The 18,262-nt window shown below is 46.2% G+C and overlaps 2 protein-coding genes across 11 annotated transcripts in view; both read left to right on the top strand.

The window, feature by feature from the left end:
• Positions 1-10,837, top strand: part of Su(z)12 (Polycomb protein Su(z)12) — a 33,715-nt gene extending 22,878 nt beyond the window's left edge. For both annotated transcript variants that reach the window (XM_075868687.1, XM_037431358.2), the window contains exons 9-15: positions 366-552; positions 4,357-4,604; positions 5,866-6,023; positions 7,172-7,264; positions 8,010-8,115; positions 8,710-8,789; positions 10,113-10,837. In XM_075868687.1, the coding sequence (XP_075724802.1) occupies positions 366-552; positions 4,357-4,604; positions 5,866-6,023; positions 7,172-7,264; positions 8,010-8,115; positions 8,710-8,789; positions 10,113-10,443 (1,203 nt within the window). In that variant the 3' untranslated portion in view covers positions 10,444-10,837. The remainder of the gene's footprint in view (positions 1-365; positions 553-4,356; positions 4,605-5,865; positions 6,024-7,171; positions 7,265-8,009; positions 8,116-8,709; positions 8,790-10,112) is intronic.
• Positions 10,838-16,483: 5,646 nt separating this feature from the next.
• Positions 16,484-18,262, top strand: part of LOC119180134 (protein tweety) — a 44,280-nt gene continuing 42,501 nt past the window's right edge. For all 9 annotated transcript variants that reach the window (XM_075868683.1, XM_075868682.1, XM_075868680.1 and 6 more), the window contains exon 1: positions 16,484-16,857. The gene's annotated coding sequence lies outside the window, so the exon portion shown is untranslated. The remainder of the gene's footprint in view (positions 16,858-18,262) is intronic.

The following is an 18,262-nucleotide window of genomic DNA, read 5'->3' as shown; positions in this document are numbered from 1 at the left end:
TCCTTACATGAACAGGAATATTCTATTGTAATAAAACATACTATTTTACATGAAAGCTATTTTTGTATTCCCACTTGAAGGCAGTTTATGGCCATGACTGCCAGCGCTATGTCACAGCATGTGACGTACAATGATAGCATTCGCCAAGTTAGGGCTAAGCTGCATTTATCAGCAATCCTTGCTTCAGAAAAAGTGTTCACGCATGCATACCCGCACAAATGCCGTTCTCCAAGCGAATTGAAACTGTGTTTAAAAATCTGAGCGTAAGATGGACGCAACAGAGATAGAATTGACAAGGACGAGTATATTTGAACCATAGTTGACTGGTTTTTCTACTTTGTTACAATTTTTTGACATCTGTGCAGAGTACCCCACCATTTGAAGCATTTGAGAAGTGCCCCAAAGTTGCATTCCGGTTGATCTGGGGTCCGTCTGAGGAGAGCGCGAATGCGGAGACTGTGGACCAGGTTCGAGCGACCCGGCCCGTCTTGTCACCCGTAGAACTGAACGTGGCTGAACCTGGGCACAAGCAGACGCGCAGCAGACGCAATGGTGAGCTTCCAGCCGGGGCTAACTTTCTTGAGAGCTTCTTTCCCAAAAGCTTAGCAGGTATAACGAGAGTGTCACAAACAATTTCGACTGGGCTAAGCTTTCCCATGAGCCTTTTTTCCTAAAGCTTAGAAGGTTTGACAAGAGAGTCATGAGGAACAACATTGCCTCCTTTATTAAGATGCCTGAGGAATGGCTCATACTCCCAGCGGAGTCGGCCTTCAGTTTTGAGCAAGCACCGCTTGGTAGCGCTCGCGGCCGACACTATTATCACAGCATCTTTTACTTGCGGCCCATAGGGACGGGTTGGTCGAGAGTTATTCGAGATCTAGAACTGTACACGACCATTTTGGAGGCTATGTGAAATGTCGAGTTGTTGCACCATCCGCCACAGGTAGCGCTAGAGAGCAACACTAATAGAAAAAGAAGGAGGGAAAGGGTGTGGCAGCTCGTTTCTTTTCTCATGCGGCAGGCATCTAGTCTAGGAGGCAATGGGAACAATTTTAACTGGGCTAAGTTTTCCGTGAGCCTCTTTCCCTAAAGCTTAGCATATGTGACAAGTGCCAAGAGGAACAATTTCAAGTGGCCTAAGCTTTCCCATAAGCCTCTTTCCTAAAAACTTTGTAGGTGTCACAAGAGTTGACGGGAACGATTCCAATTGGGCTAAGCTTTCCCATGAGCCTCTTTTGGAAGAACTCAGTAGATGAGACAAAAGTGTCATTCATTCATTCATTCACTGTTTATTCAGACAAAAACAATGATTGCCTAGATTGAAGGTACTAAAGGCAAATTACCTCTGCCTGAATAAGGTCCCTCCGTCCACACATTTGCTCAGGTGAAGTGGAACAAAGGATACTAATTTCATTCTGCTTTTGAATGAGGGGACACAAAATTTAAATTCAACAAGTATAACAGATGTTGACACATACGTTTTAAAATAACACATTACAGTCATCACCAATTTGCAGTACCAATATAAAAAATATATATATAAAAAATGCAACAAGAAGAAGTTTCTGACAGAATTACTAAGTCCCATAGAGAAATACATTTGAAAAGAAAGAAATTGAGCAGTTTTCATCGAATATGCAAAAGCAAGAACGACACAAAAGAAATTCTGACAAGGCTGATTTTTCCCGTGAGCCTCCTTGTCAAAAACATAGGTGGGCCAAGAGTATCAGTCAGGAACAATTCCAACCTAAGTTTCAGTCTAAGTCAGCCTAAGTTTCAGTAATCACAGGAGTGTCATAAAGAACAATTGCCACTGGGGTAAGCTCTTCCGCGAGTCTTTTTTAAAGCTTAGCAGGTGTTACAAGAGAGTCATGAGGAACATTCTTAACTAAGCTAACCTTTCTTATGAGCCTCCTTTCCAAGAACTTAGTCCGTGTGACAAGAGTGTCATCAAGAACTATTCTGGCAGGGCTAAGCTTCCCCATGAGCCTCTTGCCCTGAGCTTAGCAGATGTGACAAGTGTCAAGAGGAACAGTTGCAATTGGGCTAAGCTTTCCCGTAACCCTCTTTCCCCAAAACTTTGAAGGTGTGACAGGAGTGTCATAAGAAACAATTAGAATCGGGCTCAGCTTTCTCGTGAGCCTCATTACCAAGAACTTAGTAGGTGTGACAAGAGTGTCATTGAAAACGATTCAGACAGGGCTAAGCTTTCTCATGAGCTTCTTTCCCTAAAGCTTAGCAGATGTGACAAGTGTCACGAAGAGCAATTGCAACTAGGCTAAGCTTTCCCATTAGCCTCTTTTCTAAGTACATAGTGAAAGTGACAAGAGTGGCGTCATAAACAATTCTGACAGGGCTAAGCTTTCTCAGGGACTTCTTTCCCTAAAGCTTAGCAGGTGTGACAAGTGTCGAGAAGAACAACTTCAATGGGGCAAAGCTTTCCCGATAGCCTCTCTCAAAAAACTCGGAAGGTGTGACAAGAGAGTCATAATGAATAATTCATGTAGGACTAAGGTTTCCCACGAGCCTCTTTGCGAAAAATTTAGGTGCGGCAACAGTGTAGGTTACAAACTCTGAGTATGGATTGACGTTTTTTCTCAATGCTCTTACATGCCGTCTGTGTAAAAAGCAAGCATCTTCAGCTACGTGCGCACGCTTCCACAGTCAGGACCACTGGCAAAGGGAGCACATGGATGTGCACCTGTGATTGCTTGCGTCAAAACTGCAAGCGGATGTGAGAACGATGCCCATGCAATGCACGGGCTTGTCAAAAGGAATCAGAACTGACTACCTCGAGCTATCTCCTGTTCTTGAAGTCCTAATGGTGCAAAATAGGGGCAAGCCCCTATTTCGCACCATTAGGACTTCATATCATCACCCAAAGCATACTGGTAATGCAAAAGTTCATTGGCTATCATGTGGTTGAAGCTCGGGCAAATCGATAAAGGTGTAGTCACACGGTAGACATAATAGCGGACGAATTGGTCGTGTGCCACGTTACATGTGCCGTGATTTGGATCTCCGCAGCCAGCATTCAGGGGAGAACGCATGCTACAAAAGAGGATTTCGGCATTGCTCCACAAGGATCCCAACAATGATTTGGGCCTCCATTGTTTCACGAACCGCTCCATGTGAACCAAAGTAGAAACACGTGAACGGCTGACTTATGGTGGCTTTGTATGCAGTCTGGAGGTCGAATCGGGGTTTCATACATCGTGTGAATACATCTAAAGGATCTGTGAGGGGGCATTGACTGCATATACAAGACTAGGAAAACAGGACAGTTGGAAGTCGGTGTTTTTTATGAACCTGCCTCATTTTCATAATCTTGTGTGTTCTCCAAGTGCTTTCTACATAATTTGTTGCAAAGGAACTTTGGAAAGTTTTGACATTTGTCCAGTGACTTTGCATTCTTCAACTTCTTTTCAACCTAGCAGTTCAATGCACCCAGAAAAAGTTTTAAGAGAAGCTATAGATGATTTTACACAATACACATTAGTTTATCTATTTATTGAAACTACCTCAAAGACCCTGTACACAGGGTTCTACATGAGAAATGGGAGAAACACAAGTTAGTTAATATTTACAAAGTCTGGCTCAACGGAATATGTGAAATGAGCATGAAGGACGGTGTCTGAGGGAAGATTGTTCTAGTCGACGACAGTCTTCACAAAGAACGATTGCAGATGTGTGGGAGTGCGGGTACAGGGAAGGTATGCGGCTTTGTCATGGCTGATGCTTTGAGAAATGCGATGAGCTGGATTGATGGGAGACAGTTACGCAGAGCATGAAAAAAAAAAACTTACGAAAGAGTGAAAGCCTTGCAATTTCGCGCCGCATCTGCATGGTCACCACCATCCTTGGGTATGAATGTTCTGCTATTTTTCTATCTTGCGATGCGAGATTCTCAGATTTATAACATTTAATGAACCAACCTGACCTTTTTTATGCATGCGTATCTACCATACCACTGTTCGTGTAGCTGTTAAAGGTACAGAGTGGCAAAGTTAACGGACGTTTGGTAGTTTATGCCTGTTGTGTGCACATTAGAGACGATATGTAATCGAGAAAACAAAGACACGAAAGGGGACTAGAGATGTCTCTTATGTCGTCTCCTGTCTCGTTTGGTGTCTGCGTATTTTGTGCTACAAATTGTGTTTTAAAGTTTACCGCCCAACTTGGCAGAACCAAGGCCTGTCCATAAATTAGTCTAGTATGTCTCTTTCCATGTCATTGTCGCAATCATGTGCTTCGCTTGGCATTGCGATAAATGTTTCCACCCATGGCGCTGTGCACATATTTTTGTGAAAAATGTGTTCACCCGTGGCGTTGCGCACATTTTTTTCAATTCCACAGGAGAGTTGAAGGCAAGTCAGCAGCAGCAGATACAGCCGGCGAGCAGCGGACCGGAGCAGAAGAGTCTGAGCAAGGCAGGCCAGCGCACGCGAGTGGTGTACCAGTTTGTGTACCAGCAGCAGACGCGGCAGCAGACGGAGGCACGAGGCGATATGCGCTGCCCCTGGTGCCTGCTGCAGTGTCGCCTGCTGGCTGCCCTCCTCAAGCACCTCAAGCTCTGCCACGGGCGCTTTGCATTCTCCTATGTGGTACGGCCTCATGGCATTGTTTAGAATTCACTTGGATGTTGCCACACAGCGCTTCTCGTAGCAATCGTCAAATCGCTTATTCAAAAGAGCTCATTGCCTCGCGAATTGACTGTCGCAAAACTGTTCAGAATTCATCGAATACGGGCAGAGTTACTGGGTTTTACCGCACATTCTGAGCGCTTTCTCTTCTTTCGTACCAGCGAGCAGGATGAAAGCTGTGCAGAGAAGGGGATGGCAAAGGGACAAGAGGAGGCATCCCTTCATTGGTGCATGTCGTGACCTTGAGCACGTCCCTAATTTTTTTTTCTTCGAACGGATGGCTGACTTTCTGTGCAACACCTCCTCTATTTTTTTTTTTTTTCAATCCCAGTGCACACGCTCGCTCCTCAATGCTATGCCTTAGTTCAAAAAGTGGTCATGATGCAGTGCCACATGAATAGTGTGGCTACTAGTGTCGCATATGCATTCGAGCACTTTCTGAAGGGAATGCAATAGATGCGCTTTTCCTCTCCACTATCATGCGTCTGTCACATTCGTTCCTTCGTGCTCCTTCCTTTTGGCTCGAAACAGGGCCGCCACCTCACAGCTTTCTTGTGGCACCTCTCAAAGGCAGCGCATGCCAAAGCGTCGCAGTGACGCATCCCTGTTTGTTGCATACGTAGCGGCATCAATGGAGGTGCGCTATTTCAAAACACAGTGTCTCAGAGCCAGCGTGACCGCCAACGTAGCGAACCTGAGGAATGCAAGATGCCGCCCCACAAATCTGTACACGACTGAACAAAAGATTACTTAATCTGACTTCCGTCATGAGGCACCACATAAAGGGTTCTCTCCCCCAGAAATGAATGCAAGGCACATCCGAAGGCTAGCCGAAGGGTGAGAATAGAAGAGGGCCAGAGGAGGTGGTGGGGTATGGCCGAATTTGGCTGGCATTGAAAAAAGGTAAAGGAGGCGCTGTTTCGTATGATGGCACATGTACGCGTGTGGACACCTGGGATGCATTGTGCAGCATCATGCGCCATCTTGCCGAATTTCAAGTTTTAAGACTGTGCTGCAATTGTCGCAATCTCTTTAGTCTTTAGAATATATTCCCCTTTAGGTATGAATTACATTACATACGAAAAGGACAATGGGTAATGTTTCAGCTGAAAGTTTGACTATGGGTGGTCGTGAAGACTTTTTCGTGTGCTCTATATCGCAACATGCTCCTTTACGGATCGCCGCGAGAGTCTTGGAATGACTTGCTGTTTGTGTCCGACAGCCTCACCCAAAAGGAGCGCGCATCGATGTCTCCATCAACGAGAGCTTCGACGGATCGTACTCCGGCAACCCGCAGCACCTGCACACTCAAACGGGATACGCCTTTGGCTGGACGGGGCCGGCTCGGCGCACGCCCGTCACCTGCGTCTTGGTCTGCCGGTGAGCCTCCGCTTGTTGTGGATTCCGTATTTCCGTATATTGCCCCAATATATTCCGTATATTTTCCATATGTTGCCCAATATATTACAGGTCGTTTCAAGAAATGTGTCTAACATAATAGAAAAAAAATTACATGAAGGAGGTATGTGTGCGCTACTTGCGGCGCTACCTTTACTGTGGCAGAGGGCATCATCGCATGTGTACAAGCATTAATTATGACAGTAGTAATGGCAGAAATTAAATTAGTAAAATTTTTTTTACCAGTAGAAATAAGGAATGGAGTCAAATAGGCGAATTCAAGTCCTTCTTGCGAACAGTCGACTGCCACTTCAAATTTTTTTTTTTAAGGCAGCCACTGGTAATCACCACGAAGTGATGGAATCTAATTTAGCTGGCAAAACCGAATTGGACGCACCAAACAACGCATATACCATTCACTTCGAAACTTCCTGATGAACAATGCCGTTTCTCTCGCCATTACTAACCATGAATCTAGTAGATACTTTGTTTCGTGGCAGCGCTTTCCTGCCACACGGCCGCTTATCGATGCTCGCTTGTCCTTTTCCCTTGGTTCCAGCAGCAACAGTGCAAGTTTGTAGTAGAGGGTCTCAGGTTATCTTCTGTGCAGCTATCATGTTTCTACCAATTATTTTTTAGTCATTTGCAGTGATATCACCTTCGGTACACGTTTCACTTGAATGAGATGATAGAAAGGGCGTGCGTGATTTTATCGACGTTTACATTAGTTGGCATTACAGAACCATCTGTATTGTGGCTTTTTTTATTATTATTATTTTGTGACGGGGTGTCAAACTTGCAGTGTTCTTGTCGAACTTTTTTGCAAATTTTTTTTTGCGATTAGGCTCGTTTGCTTTGTCAACTGTCACAAAACTCGTCAGCGTAGCTTACGGCTTCCACCTGAAGAGGAGGTGACTGGCCTTCTACGTGATCGTTCCACTGTTATTTTACGGGGACCGATCCCCGGCTGCTAGCGGTGTGTCATTTTATTTCCCGTACTTCTTTCGACATGACCGTTCCTTTGTTATTTTTACGGGGAGCCAATCCCTGGCTGCTTGCGGTGTGTCATTTTATTTCCCGTACTTCTGCTGCCATCTGTTGAGAATTTTTTTTTGTTGTTGTTGTTTCAGGCCCAAGAGAGCACCCCTGAGTCTGTCGGAATTCATGGAGCAAGAGGAGCCGGACATCGAGCAGCCACGGCCGTACATCTCTGGGCACAACAGGTGAGCCTACGTCCAGGCCATGCCAACTCTCTAAGCCTTGTCAAGGGAATGGCGATGCTTACATTCTTGTTTTCGTGTTTCGCTATGGTGTCTTAGCGGAAAAAGACGGCTCCTTAGTCTTTTTGAGCGTCTCCTTTTTTTTTTTACGTCCTTAGAAGCTTGGTGCCGCCGTATGCGCGGCTTGTGCATTCTTTACTGCAAGCGTTTCTTGTAGCTCCAAGAAGCATGAACGAGGCAAGATTCGTGTATTCTTGCTAAATAATCTAATGTCTCCTCATTTACGTGGACACCTTTTGGTTTCCGTTTCTGGGCGCCGAGTTGGGCGACAACGTAGCAGTGTAGCTGGCACGGTCATGTGACTACACAAAAGTGTGGTGCACGTCGTGCCAAGTATCGTCTGCTTTCGCACACGCGTGCAAAATAAACATGTCGAGAGTTGCCGGGGCCTGCCGCAACTGCCACGAGCTGTGTATCAAACGATGCCTTGCCGGTACGTACGCTGTGGAAGTGTTGGAGGTCCAGAGGTCACTCACGTCACTACAGATCTGGTGTGGCATCACTACAACTTTCGAGATCTTCGCTGTAGAGCTACGTCAGTGGCGAGTCTCAGTCGGGAGAATCAGCATGTATTCTAAATGTTTGCTGTGTCCAATAATTCGTGTGGATTGTCTTTGCATACGGAGGAAACCCACGGCAGGCTTGTTATAGCCTCGAAATTTGCTGGCACCACTCCTTTAATTTGCAGACTCTACTATCACACGGAAACGTGCCTACCCATCAGGCCTGAGGAGATTGACGAAGACAGTGAAGCTGAGAATGATCCCGAGTGGCTGCGCACCAAGACCCAGATGGTAAGGAGCTGGCTCTGTTACCAGTACTTAGCAAGTTTCAAGACTAAAACTGTAGCATTGTGTTTTCACTGTAGTGTTAGGGAGGGTTAGGGCAACTTTGCGGTTGATTGGTTGTCTGTTTGATTGATTGATTTAGTGATCTGATGGGGGGCTTCTGATTCCCTAATGACACAAAAACTACAAAAGATTGCTACTGTGCACCATAGGTCTGTTTCAACTGCCGGAAGTTTGGGATCTAAATACAGCGGCATTTTGTATTTCGAGTACTTATCCACTTAATCATGGTTATTGTTTTGCATTTGTGGCAGCTTGCACTAAATGAGCATTTAGTTTTTGGCCTTGTGTGCCGCCATTCACTGTGCTCATTGTAAGTCGTACGAGTCGGCGATTCCTGTATTGATAATGCACACCTGGTTTCATATTGACCCTCGCGGCCAGAGACGTGTGCTGTGAACTGTAGTTTTCGTAACTTAGATTCACCTTGGCGTCGATTGCCACGACAATTTTCTGCTATAGATACATATCTCCCTGTCGGTGCATTTCATGGTTAATTAAAGCCTGTCAGCTCCACTTTCTTTTCTTCCTCTTTTGTAGATGATCGACGAGTTTACTGATGTAAACGAAGGAGAGAAAGAGCTGATGAAGATGTGGAACTTGCATATCATGAAATATGGGTGAGTGTTGGTCTTTCACCGACTCCAGCTACTTATGCATGTCTACTTTGAGCTGTAGACTTGAAAGCTGTCTCATACACTGACGGACTGGTGGGTGTGCCGTTCTTGGAGTTTCATCTATGTTGCCTCTGGTGCACGATTCTTGTCCGCTGTGTCTCTATGAGAGTTTTGAGTGCGCCACAATGTCTTGGAAAGATAGAGCACCACTATGTTTCATCATGTCGCCAGTGCAGTCCTTGCATGTGGGTTGCAGCGCCTCAATATTTTGACCAGTATACCCATTAAATAAGCTTGGTCTGATGGGAGAGTGAGTTTTGCTGCATAGAATTCATGCTACACCTACTGGACATGGCAAGGAAGCATTACACTGTATTGCTTCACTCATGAATGTGTCAGCTTAAAATTCAAACATCTTGTTTTAGCATGCCTAAACTATATGTGTGCCCCTTGTGGTCCTTACTGCTGGCTTGGCTGGCTCAGCTTGTTTGCCTTTTTATTTGTAGAAATTTAACACATACTAGACTGTTGCAAAACTGTGGGAACCCCCACCTGGAGATACTGAAGAAATGACTGCATTTGCATTTTTTGCTTGCGCTCAGCACTCTAGGCGAGAGGTGCTTTCCCTCTCCCTGTCTTTCTTATCACAGAAAGGTGTACAGAAAACCTGTTCTTTCTCCTTGTTTTTATCATGAAAAGCTGTATGAAAGGTGCGTTCACTCTTCATCCCTGTTATCCCGAAAAGGTGTGCATGAGGTGCTCTTTTCCTCCATCTTAGCATGAAAATGTGTGAAAAGAGTGTTTTTGCCTTCCCTGCTGCTTTTTTATGAAAAGGTGCACAGTAGGTGCTTTGTCTCTTTCTCCCTTTTTATCACAGAAAGGTGTACAGATAACGGTTTCTCTCTCTTTTGCTGTTATCATTAAAAGGTGTCAGAAAGAGTGCACCCTTCTTCCTCTCATCATGAAAAAGTGTACATCAGGTGCCTTCTCTTTGCCTGCATCCTTTCATAGAGAGGTGTACAGAAAGTGTTTTTTCACTGCCTCCTTTCATGAAAAGGTGCATGAAAGTGCTTCCTCCCTTTTCGTAAAAAGGTGCACAAAAGGTGCTTTCTCACCCTTCCTCTGTTATGAAAAGGTTTACAAAAGGTGCTTTCTGTGTTCCTCCTATTGTAAATAGAAGTGTGGAATGCGGTTCCTGTCCACCCGTCTCTTTTCTTGAAAAAGCCCTATTCGAGCATTTACCTTTGTGAAGTGACCATTAGTCAGTCAGCTAAAGCGTAACGTGCTCTGTGGATCATACAACTTTTCCTCTCGCGCGTTTTTCAGGTTTGTCGGCGACTGCCAGATAGCGCTTGCCTGCAACTCGTTCGTCGAGATGAAGGGCCAAGAGCTCATTCAGCGAAACCTGTACCGCAACTTCGTCCTGCACATGTGCAACCTGCTTGACTATGGCCTGGTCAGTGCCTCTGTTGTCTACACGACCGTCAAGAATCTGCAAGTGTACTGTGACGTCAGAGACCGCCGATTGCAACTCCCGGCCGCTCATTCGTCGACTGCACATTCGTCGGCCGCTCATTCGTCGGCCGCTCATTCGTCGGCCGCTCATTCGTCGGCCGCTCATTCGTCGACCGCACATTCGTCGGCCGCTCATTTGTAGAGACGCTCTTTCGACCTCGTGGCGGAAATGGCACGGTGTACAGTGACGCGAGTTTTCCGCCAAGCGCCGAAGACTGCAAAATGGAATGTAACACTCTAAAGAGTCCCAGTGTTTCGGGGGCCGCGAATGGGGCAACGGTTGTCGTTTATGGAGTAGAGTGGTGCCCCCTGTGAAAGTGGGGTTGAGGGTGTGAGGCGTGTAGTGGGAGGTGCTTGTACCTTCAGAGCCCTTCTGCCACTGTGCCTCAAAGGCATTCTGCAGGTACGGATGTCTTGTCTTTCCTCGATTGCCATGATTTGGGAAGAGGACTGCTTTTATATGTGTTCCTTAAGATGTTCTGGCTGAAACACTTCACAGAGCATTGTGTAGAAAGCCCCAGGGACATAGATAGCGTATTAGTGAGGTACGGAGAAATGGGATGAGGCAGTGCTTGGGCAGATTCACAGTTCAATTGGTAAAACTTTGACCAGCCACCACGTGAGCATGCCATTGTTCTGCCTGCACCGTAAACCAATCACAAAGGTTTTTCCTGATGTCTAAAGAGGTACCGAACGGAGCGCGACATTTCGAAGCATGAGAAGACGCGGTATCCGTTTGGTGCACTCCCAAGATCAACGGCCGGTACGGCTGGCACCGGCATGTGACATGCCTTAACTGGTGTACTACAAAAACTAGCCCAGAGGACCACAACCTGCCGAGCCCTCTACCGCAGTGGGAAAGAACATCCTGAGTGGCGGGACCATCGTTGTGCTCTGTTAGGTGTTTGGAGCACTTGTAATGTTTTAAGCTAGACGTACTTTCACAAGCAGACCATACTTCAGCAAGTGTTGCGTAATGGCCTTGCTAAAGACTCTGTCGGATGCTTTCGTGAGTCGAAAGCTCTTGCAAGCTCTGGTTTGTTTCTTATGTGATTACTTACCAGGTTCTTGAAAACTTGTATATTTGGTGAGCTCTTTTTTTTTTTTCTAATTGTTTCCTCAAGGCTTCTTCTGCCTTGGTGGGCCACTTTTGTCCACTTTTGTCTTTAGGAAAAAGTGCACTTGATATGGCTGTCAAGTCGAATGGATGAAGACCAATGTGCAGATGTGTGAATATGTTGCGTTCAGGGTAACGCTGTTTTTAGAGGGCGATTGCCGTAGTAATGTATGAAGACTGCCCGTCAGTGTTTTAAAAGGTGGCGAAAACCAACTTTTGTTTCTATTGTAAATTTATAGAGCTGTTTTTCAGGCAGCTTTTCGAAAAACTGGTCTCTGTGTGGCTGATTTCTGTACACTAGTGAAGTTGGTGTTGTCTGTATGTACTGATTAACGGAACTGCAGTGAGTGAAAAAATGCAAGTGACTTGTGCAAACTGCGTTAGTCTGTCGCCAGTGTGGTAGTATTGTTCCCGAAGTGTCCCACCAAGCCGTGTGTAGTTGTAGCGACAGGTCTCCTGTGTATTGGGTGATGGTTTAACGGAGTGGACTTTGATATGCCTCGATGAGCGGTGGGGTTATGATGCCAAATGAAAAAAGAAAAAAAAAAACTGCCAGCACGTACTGTGTTCATGTCACATTTGCGAGATTATCAGTAGTAATATGTAGTAGTAAGCAATTTGAATAGTTAGCTCTTTGAGCCTGTTACCACGTTTCTGCTTCTTCATCTGTGAACTTATTCTCCTCTTGTATCCGTGTTGTGAACTTGCATTGTGGTAACCACTTAAGTCCTGTCAGATTTGGAGCTGGTTTGCATGCACGATAGTGGAATTCCAAGAATGGAGCACCAGTGGTGGTGTGAAGAAGAGTTGCTGTGTTTTCAAGGTGTCATGGGCCACAATGTCCGAGACGTCGTCCACAGTTAAGTTGACCACATCATTCACACGTTTTCACTACAGAAGATTGCTATTCGTGGTTAATGTGTCACGATTTCATTTGGAATGTTATCAGTACCTGGAAGGCTTGGGTATGGGTACCTAAAATGTGTAGAAATTTATTGATGTGATAATTTAGATGCTCAGTTGCTGTTCCCATTTATCCCGGCTTTTTTGTCAATGTGGTAGCAAGAACTTTCCTCTGGGACCTCTACGTTGTTTGGTGAACACCGCTTGGTTGCGCAAGGTTCTGGGGAGCATCGTGTTGTTTGAGCTTGCATCATGATATTTCCACACTTTACACCCGTGGAAAATCGTTGTTTGCGGATATGGTTATGTTGTATGAGCTAAATAGCTTGGCAACCCTGATTAACGGCCATTGAAAGGAGACTGAGAACCAGTCAAGGAAATACATATTGCAAAGGCTTCAGGGTATAGTACTAGGACGAGAATTTCTGTGTGTTATCTTGCCGTTTCCTGCCGTGCAGTTTCCTGTAGCACCGTTTCTCTTCAAAAGTTGTGTAATTGCTTGAGTTTTTATTCTGAAATCGATGTGTTCTGCCTTGATAGCTTTTCGTGGCGTGCTTTAGTTCAAACAATTTTAGCACTTTTTGTTTTTAGTATACAAAAGCAAGGCTTCAGACAAGGCCAGTGTGAGAAGAGAGCAGCTTATCTGTGCTCAAACAGCCTTAATGTGTTGTTCTTACACAGAAATGTAAAATTTGCCTCGTAGGAGATTTCCAGTTCATTTGGTGGGGCCATTTTTGAAGTGATTTGTATAAACACAAATTAAGGTTGTAAAACTGTTTGAGTTGTTTGTATTATGGATTTATTGTGAAGCTTTAGCTCCGTTCCTTCAGCTTTTGCAAGTGTTAGCTGTCTGTGGCACTTATAAACAAGTTTTCAGTTTGCATGAAGAACATTCAAAATTTAGTCCTTAAACCTACATGAAACCTAGAACGTTGGTATTGACTTGGCTAGTCAATAAAAAGTATGCTTTCATTTATACTGTGCAAAAGCTACAGTTGCACGAATTTTGTGAAAGCACAAAATTCATGTGTTACTACCATCTATCAAGCGTACAGGTGTTGGTCGCTGGTCAGTGCGTTTGTGAGATAGTTTTGGTGCCATGTGCGAGTGTGCAACTTTTGTAAATCACTGCCACAGTAGTGCTTTTTCTTACATGACATCCCCACTTCACCCCTGTACCATATAGTTTTCATATTTCTACTATTACCACCATATAAAAGTGCCACTTATACCAGCAGGAATTTCAGCAGCTTTCATTAAAACTTTCTCACGCCAAAAGTGACGTTTAAGTTGGGTTTTGGTGATTGCTCCAGCCTTAAAGGCCTGGAATAATCGTGGCAGATCCAGGGTCTAGCCAGAGCTGTCTAGAATGCATAGCACAGTGTCGTACTAGCGGAATGCTGCGGTTTTTAAATGCGAATGCATTTCTTATTCGGGCTATGTCAGGCGTCGGTCAGGATCCGTCCACCGCCCTCTCCCATAGCAACAGCTGTGGGCGTGCGCGTCCCTAGCAACCGGAGCCCCCACCATGCCGTGCTTTGGCGACGGCAGCTGGCAGCAACAGCTGCTAGCGCGCGCGTTCATTCTCGCCTCTAACAATCGGAGCCCCCACCTCCTTGACTTGCCACTGCCTCAAAGCAGTGCATTTGAAAGGCGTTTGTAGCATTCGTGCTGCCTTGGCACAGCCTGAAAACAGCGAGTTCTCAACGCATTTTTTTAACCAGGCACGCTAGCTACTAGAGCTGGTAACGCATACCGCGTCTCTCACGACAGAAAAACGCCACGTGTGGTGAACGGCGCTATAAGCTGCACGATCTAAGAAAAAAAGAAAACATTATTCTTCTAATGCTGGGTTCTCAAGTGCTAAACGCCGTTATGGATGCTACGCAATGCATTTCCTCACGATTCCCTTTAGGGAGGTGGGGGCACTCTTTTTTCCTTTTCTACATAGACCTGTGGTCATATGCAAACGAGCATGGAACAGTTCATAAATAGTTCAAAGGACCAGACACCCATCTTGTCGTTCACTACGAATTCAGCTGGCCCCTGAGAAATGTCAGGCCGCATAGTTCTTAAAGAGGATGGGTACCCTGTCTGTTACTGGCCCTCACACTCAATGTACCTATTCATAAATAAGAAAGCTGCTGTTTCTACGCAAGTGATGTGATTCATCTATGCCCGAGTGCTAGAAAAATTCACTGTCAGGCTCTGCAAAGAGGCATTCATTCCTGCTCACCGTTTATGCTGTTGTGGTCCCACTGTGTTTGCTTGCACCCTATTATTTATTCTGTTACATAAACATGCCCTCTTGTTTTTTTTTTTTTATTTTAAGCTGCCTCTGTCAGTCTGATTACTTGTACTTGTTTACATCGCTGTATGGAATGCACATGATCACATAGATGTTTTTGTACCATTTCACACCTCGAAGATCGAGGTGTTCTGTTAAAGCAGGCGCGAAATCTCACTGCTCGGCACTGCTGTTCAATAAAACATTCGTCTTAAGCAATTGTCACATCAGGAGTTGTGGAAGTGTGAAATCTACTTGCCGGCTCACCAGGTGACACTTCACCATGGTCAGTTCACATTTAGAAGACTTGCAGGTCTGCGAGAACAAGTGAAACACTTTATTAGAACAGCAAGGTACTAAAATGTGGGAATTGTTCTTTAGAACATGCTACGTAATAGGCTTACTTATTGTTGCGGCTGAGCACTGTAGTGTCTGCACGGCAGCTGTATAGCGTTCTGCAGGAAAGAACTTGCATGTTATGAAGGACTTGGTTTTATAGTCGTATAGCATGCCAAAATAGATTATGCTGGCGAATGTATGCCACTTTCTCTCACTGAAAAGCTTCTGGGATAATTTGTTGGCACTGCTGCAGCTCTCTAGGTGATATTTATGCAGGTAGGCAAGATTAAAATACATGCCTGACTGCACTGGCAGCAGAAAATTATAGCGAAAAATATGCAATGCATGGGTGCAACCACACAAGTTGGCATTAACACAGTAGTGAGCATGGTTTGGGTAAACTTACTGAAGAGTTATATGAAATTATGTGAAATGCAAGTAAAATGGTAGGTGTAACCTTAAGAGACAAGAAGAGAGCAGAGTGGATTAGGGAACAAACGGGGGTTAAGGATATCATAGTTGAAATAAAGAAGAGGAAATGGACATAGGTCGGGCATGTAGCGCGTAGACAGGATAACCGCTGGTCATTAAGGGTAACTAACTGGATTCCCAGAGAAGGGAAGCTGGTTAGGGGGAGACAGAAGGTTAGGTGGGCAGATGAGATTAAGAAATTTGCGGGTATAAATTGGCAGCAGCAAGCACAGGACCGGGTTGACTGGCGGAACATGGGAGAGGCCTTTGTCCTGCAGTGGACGTAGTCAGGCTGATGATGATGATGAAATGCTAGTGTACGGACAATCGCTCTGTGAAGGATGAATGTCGTATCCATGGTGAAAGTGGCTTAACTGGAAATCTCTGGGATCAACTGATTCTGGTTTCAGTTATGTCCTGCTGAGAAGCATAAGTGTCTACAGGTGGAAGTCTTTTGGGGGGAAGTGAAGTTTGTATAATGCGATCTCCGGCCTACTTTTATACTGGAAATCAGCTGGTTCCGGTTACAAGCATAGTGGCTACCAACTGTAACCACGACGAGTTGAAATGGAAGCAAGTGGTCCCAGCGGCGAGTTTACACACTACAGGGGGCATATGCCGAAAATGCAGCTCTGCTTCTGTTAGAACGCCGAGAAAGATCAAAGCTGTGACCCGGGTGCGCGTGGAATTTGTTACTGTTAATATAATTCCTAGTTGCATAGGTGCAGAGGAATTGTGTAATCAGTGCGTCTCCGCAGCAACGAGACTTATTCAAACCAAAAGCCGATCGCGTGAATTTTTAAAAGTGGCGCGCTAAATGCCCATAGTCAAGTTGTCCTAGCTCTTCCCAAACAAAGGGGATTAACCGTATAGATAGATGACCCGCACATTACGTTTCAAAAAAGAGCGTAACTAGCGCCGTAACGCTCCTTCGTCTGCGCAAAGGTTTTGCCCTGGCGGCGGGTGACAGAACCGTTCTCTTTCCTTCTTTCCGTGACGCATCGCGACGCGTGCCTCTCTCTCACTCTTTCTTCGAACCCCCCTTGCCAACGAGAAGTGGGTGCGCTTGGGGCGGTCCCTGCCGTCCCTGCTCGCCAGCGGCGGCCGCGTAGGGCCGGAGTGTGCGATCTCTCCTCGGGTTGTTGTGTGCGTGTGGTTATCGCGGGCGGGAGGAGAGAGACTATGTGAAGAATCAACCGGATAACCAATTTCCTGCTGCGCGCTCGCAGCATCTCTGCGTGTTCCTCGGCGCGTGCAGCCACAACACCGACGAGACCGACGACGCGTCCGGGGAGAAGAGGAACTCCGCGGCTATGATCTTTGACGGCTAGCTAACGTACGTCGTCTTCGCGGCGAAAAAGGAAAAAAAAGCAGGAAAAAAAAGGGAAGAAACCCCCATCCCTGCGCCTCTCGCGTCACAGCCATCGATTCAACGAGCGGTGAGTCCCTCTGCTCCAGAACAGCGTCGCACGTCCCCGCGCGCCTCCCTGGTCTTCAACTCCCTTTGCCTTCTATCTATTTTTTTTCTCTCGCTCGGACATGCCCCCAAAATGTCCGCGTATAGCCTTCCATTTTGACGTGCGCTCGGATTAAAACGCTCGCGCTCCGGCGCATCTAGCGCGCAATGTTGCATTCCGCCTTGCTAGTAGCGGAAGAGCCAGCCCTCCGGCCTTGGCGATTATAAACACAGCGGTGGCCGCTCAAACTGCCCTCAGCTGGGGAGGCAAGAAGCGAGGGCGAAGAATAAATAAAAAAAAATAGTGCATGGTTCGTGTCGTGCTAGCGCCAATGGAGTTTGGAAGCAGCGCGGGTCGATACATAGTGGTCTTCGGAGCGCGCTCCGCCCGAAACACTCGACTACCGTAGTGTTAAAGCCGTAGAAACTTTTTTTTTTTCGTCCGCCAGCTCGCAACATACCCGCATCGTACTCACGTTCGGTCCTGTTTTCCGAAAAAAGCTTTCCGCGCTGTATCTAGATCGCCTCCCACGCGTTTTCGGCAGCGATGTTCTGCTGCTCGCGTTGTTCCAGTTCATGTCGTTGCACTCAAACGGGGCATCGGCTTTGCCGAACTGAAATCTCTTTCTTGTGCGTCTCTCTTTTCCTTTGTCCCATCTAGCGGATCATCTCGACCGGGTAATCCTGCTGTCGCGTTCTCGTCTGTGCATTCTTTCCCGTGCATCACTTCTTCTCTGCCCGCGTCGCTTGTTACCGATTTCTCCCCTGTATTGATTGCTCGGGGTCGGGCGCTGTTTTCGGTTCTCACAATGGAGAACGCGCCGTGTTAAGGTGTGGTGCCGCAACTGTGTCGAGGCGGTTTCCTGTTGCAAATCCGCCACGCTGCGTGGTTAATCTGATAACTACACACCAGCCAAACTACACCCTTTTTATGCTCGTTGTGAAGTCGATATCACTTTCGTGTAATCTCCCGAAATTGCAGTTCGAGCATGCAGCGCTGCGACGTATAAATATACAATTACACGTTATTACGACGCAGTGTCGAGCGCGCCTAGTTATTTTCCTCAATTATAAGGTAGGCCACGGGCAACTGAATGCGTCCGCCTTCTAATGGGCGCCAGCGCAACTCTGTCCTCATCAATTAAGAAACTATGTCCAGTGCGCTTGCGTAATGACGTGCATGCACATTTAATCCACGCACCAAGGTCGTCGCAAGATCCGCTCTCACACCACTGTCGCGATGTAGATGTGTCCCTCAATCGCGACTGCCCTAGATAACGCCGGCAGGTACGATGTGCATTATGACTCTGCACAGAATCGTCAAAAACCTGTGCGCGATTATCTCGACAACAGAGCTGTGCCGATCGAGACTTTCGTACCCTCCAATT

This window comes from Rhipicephalus microplus, chromosome 7 (genome assembly GCF_043290135.1).
Source record: "Rhipicephalus microplus isolate Deutch F79 chromosome 7, USDA_Rmic, whole genome shotgun sequence".
Classification (NCBI taxonomy): Eukaryota; Metazoa; Arthropoda; class Arachnida; order Ixodida; family Ixodidae; genus Rhipicephalus; species Rhipicephalus microplus.
This window is presented reverse-complemented; position numbering and strand designations above follow the sequence as displayed.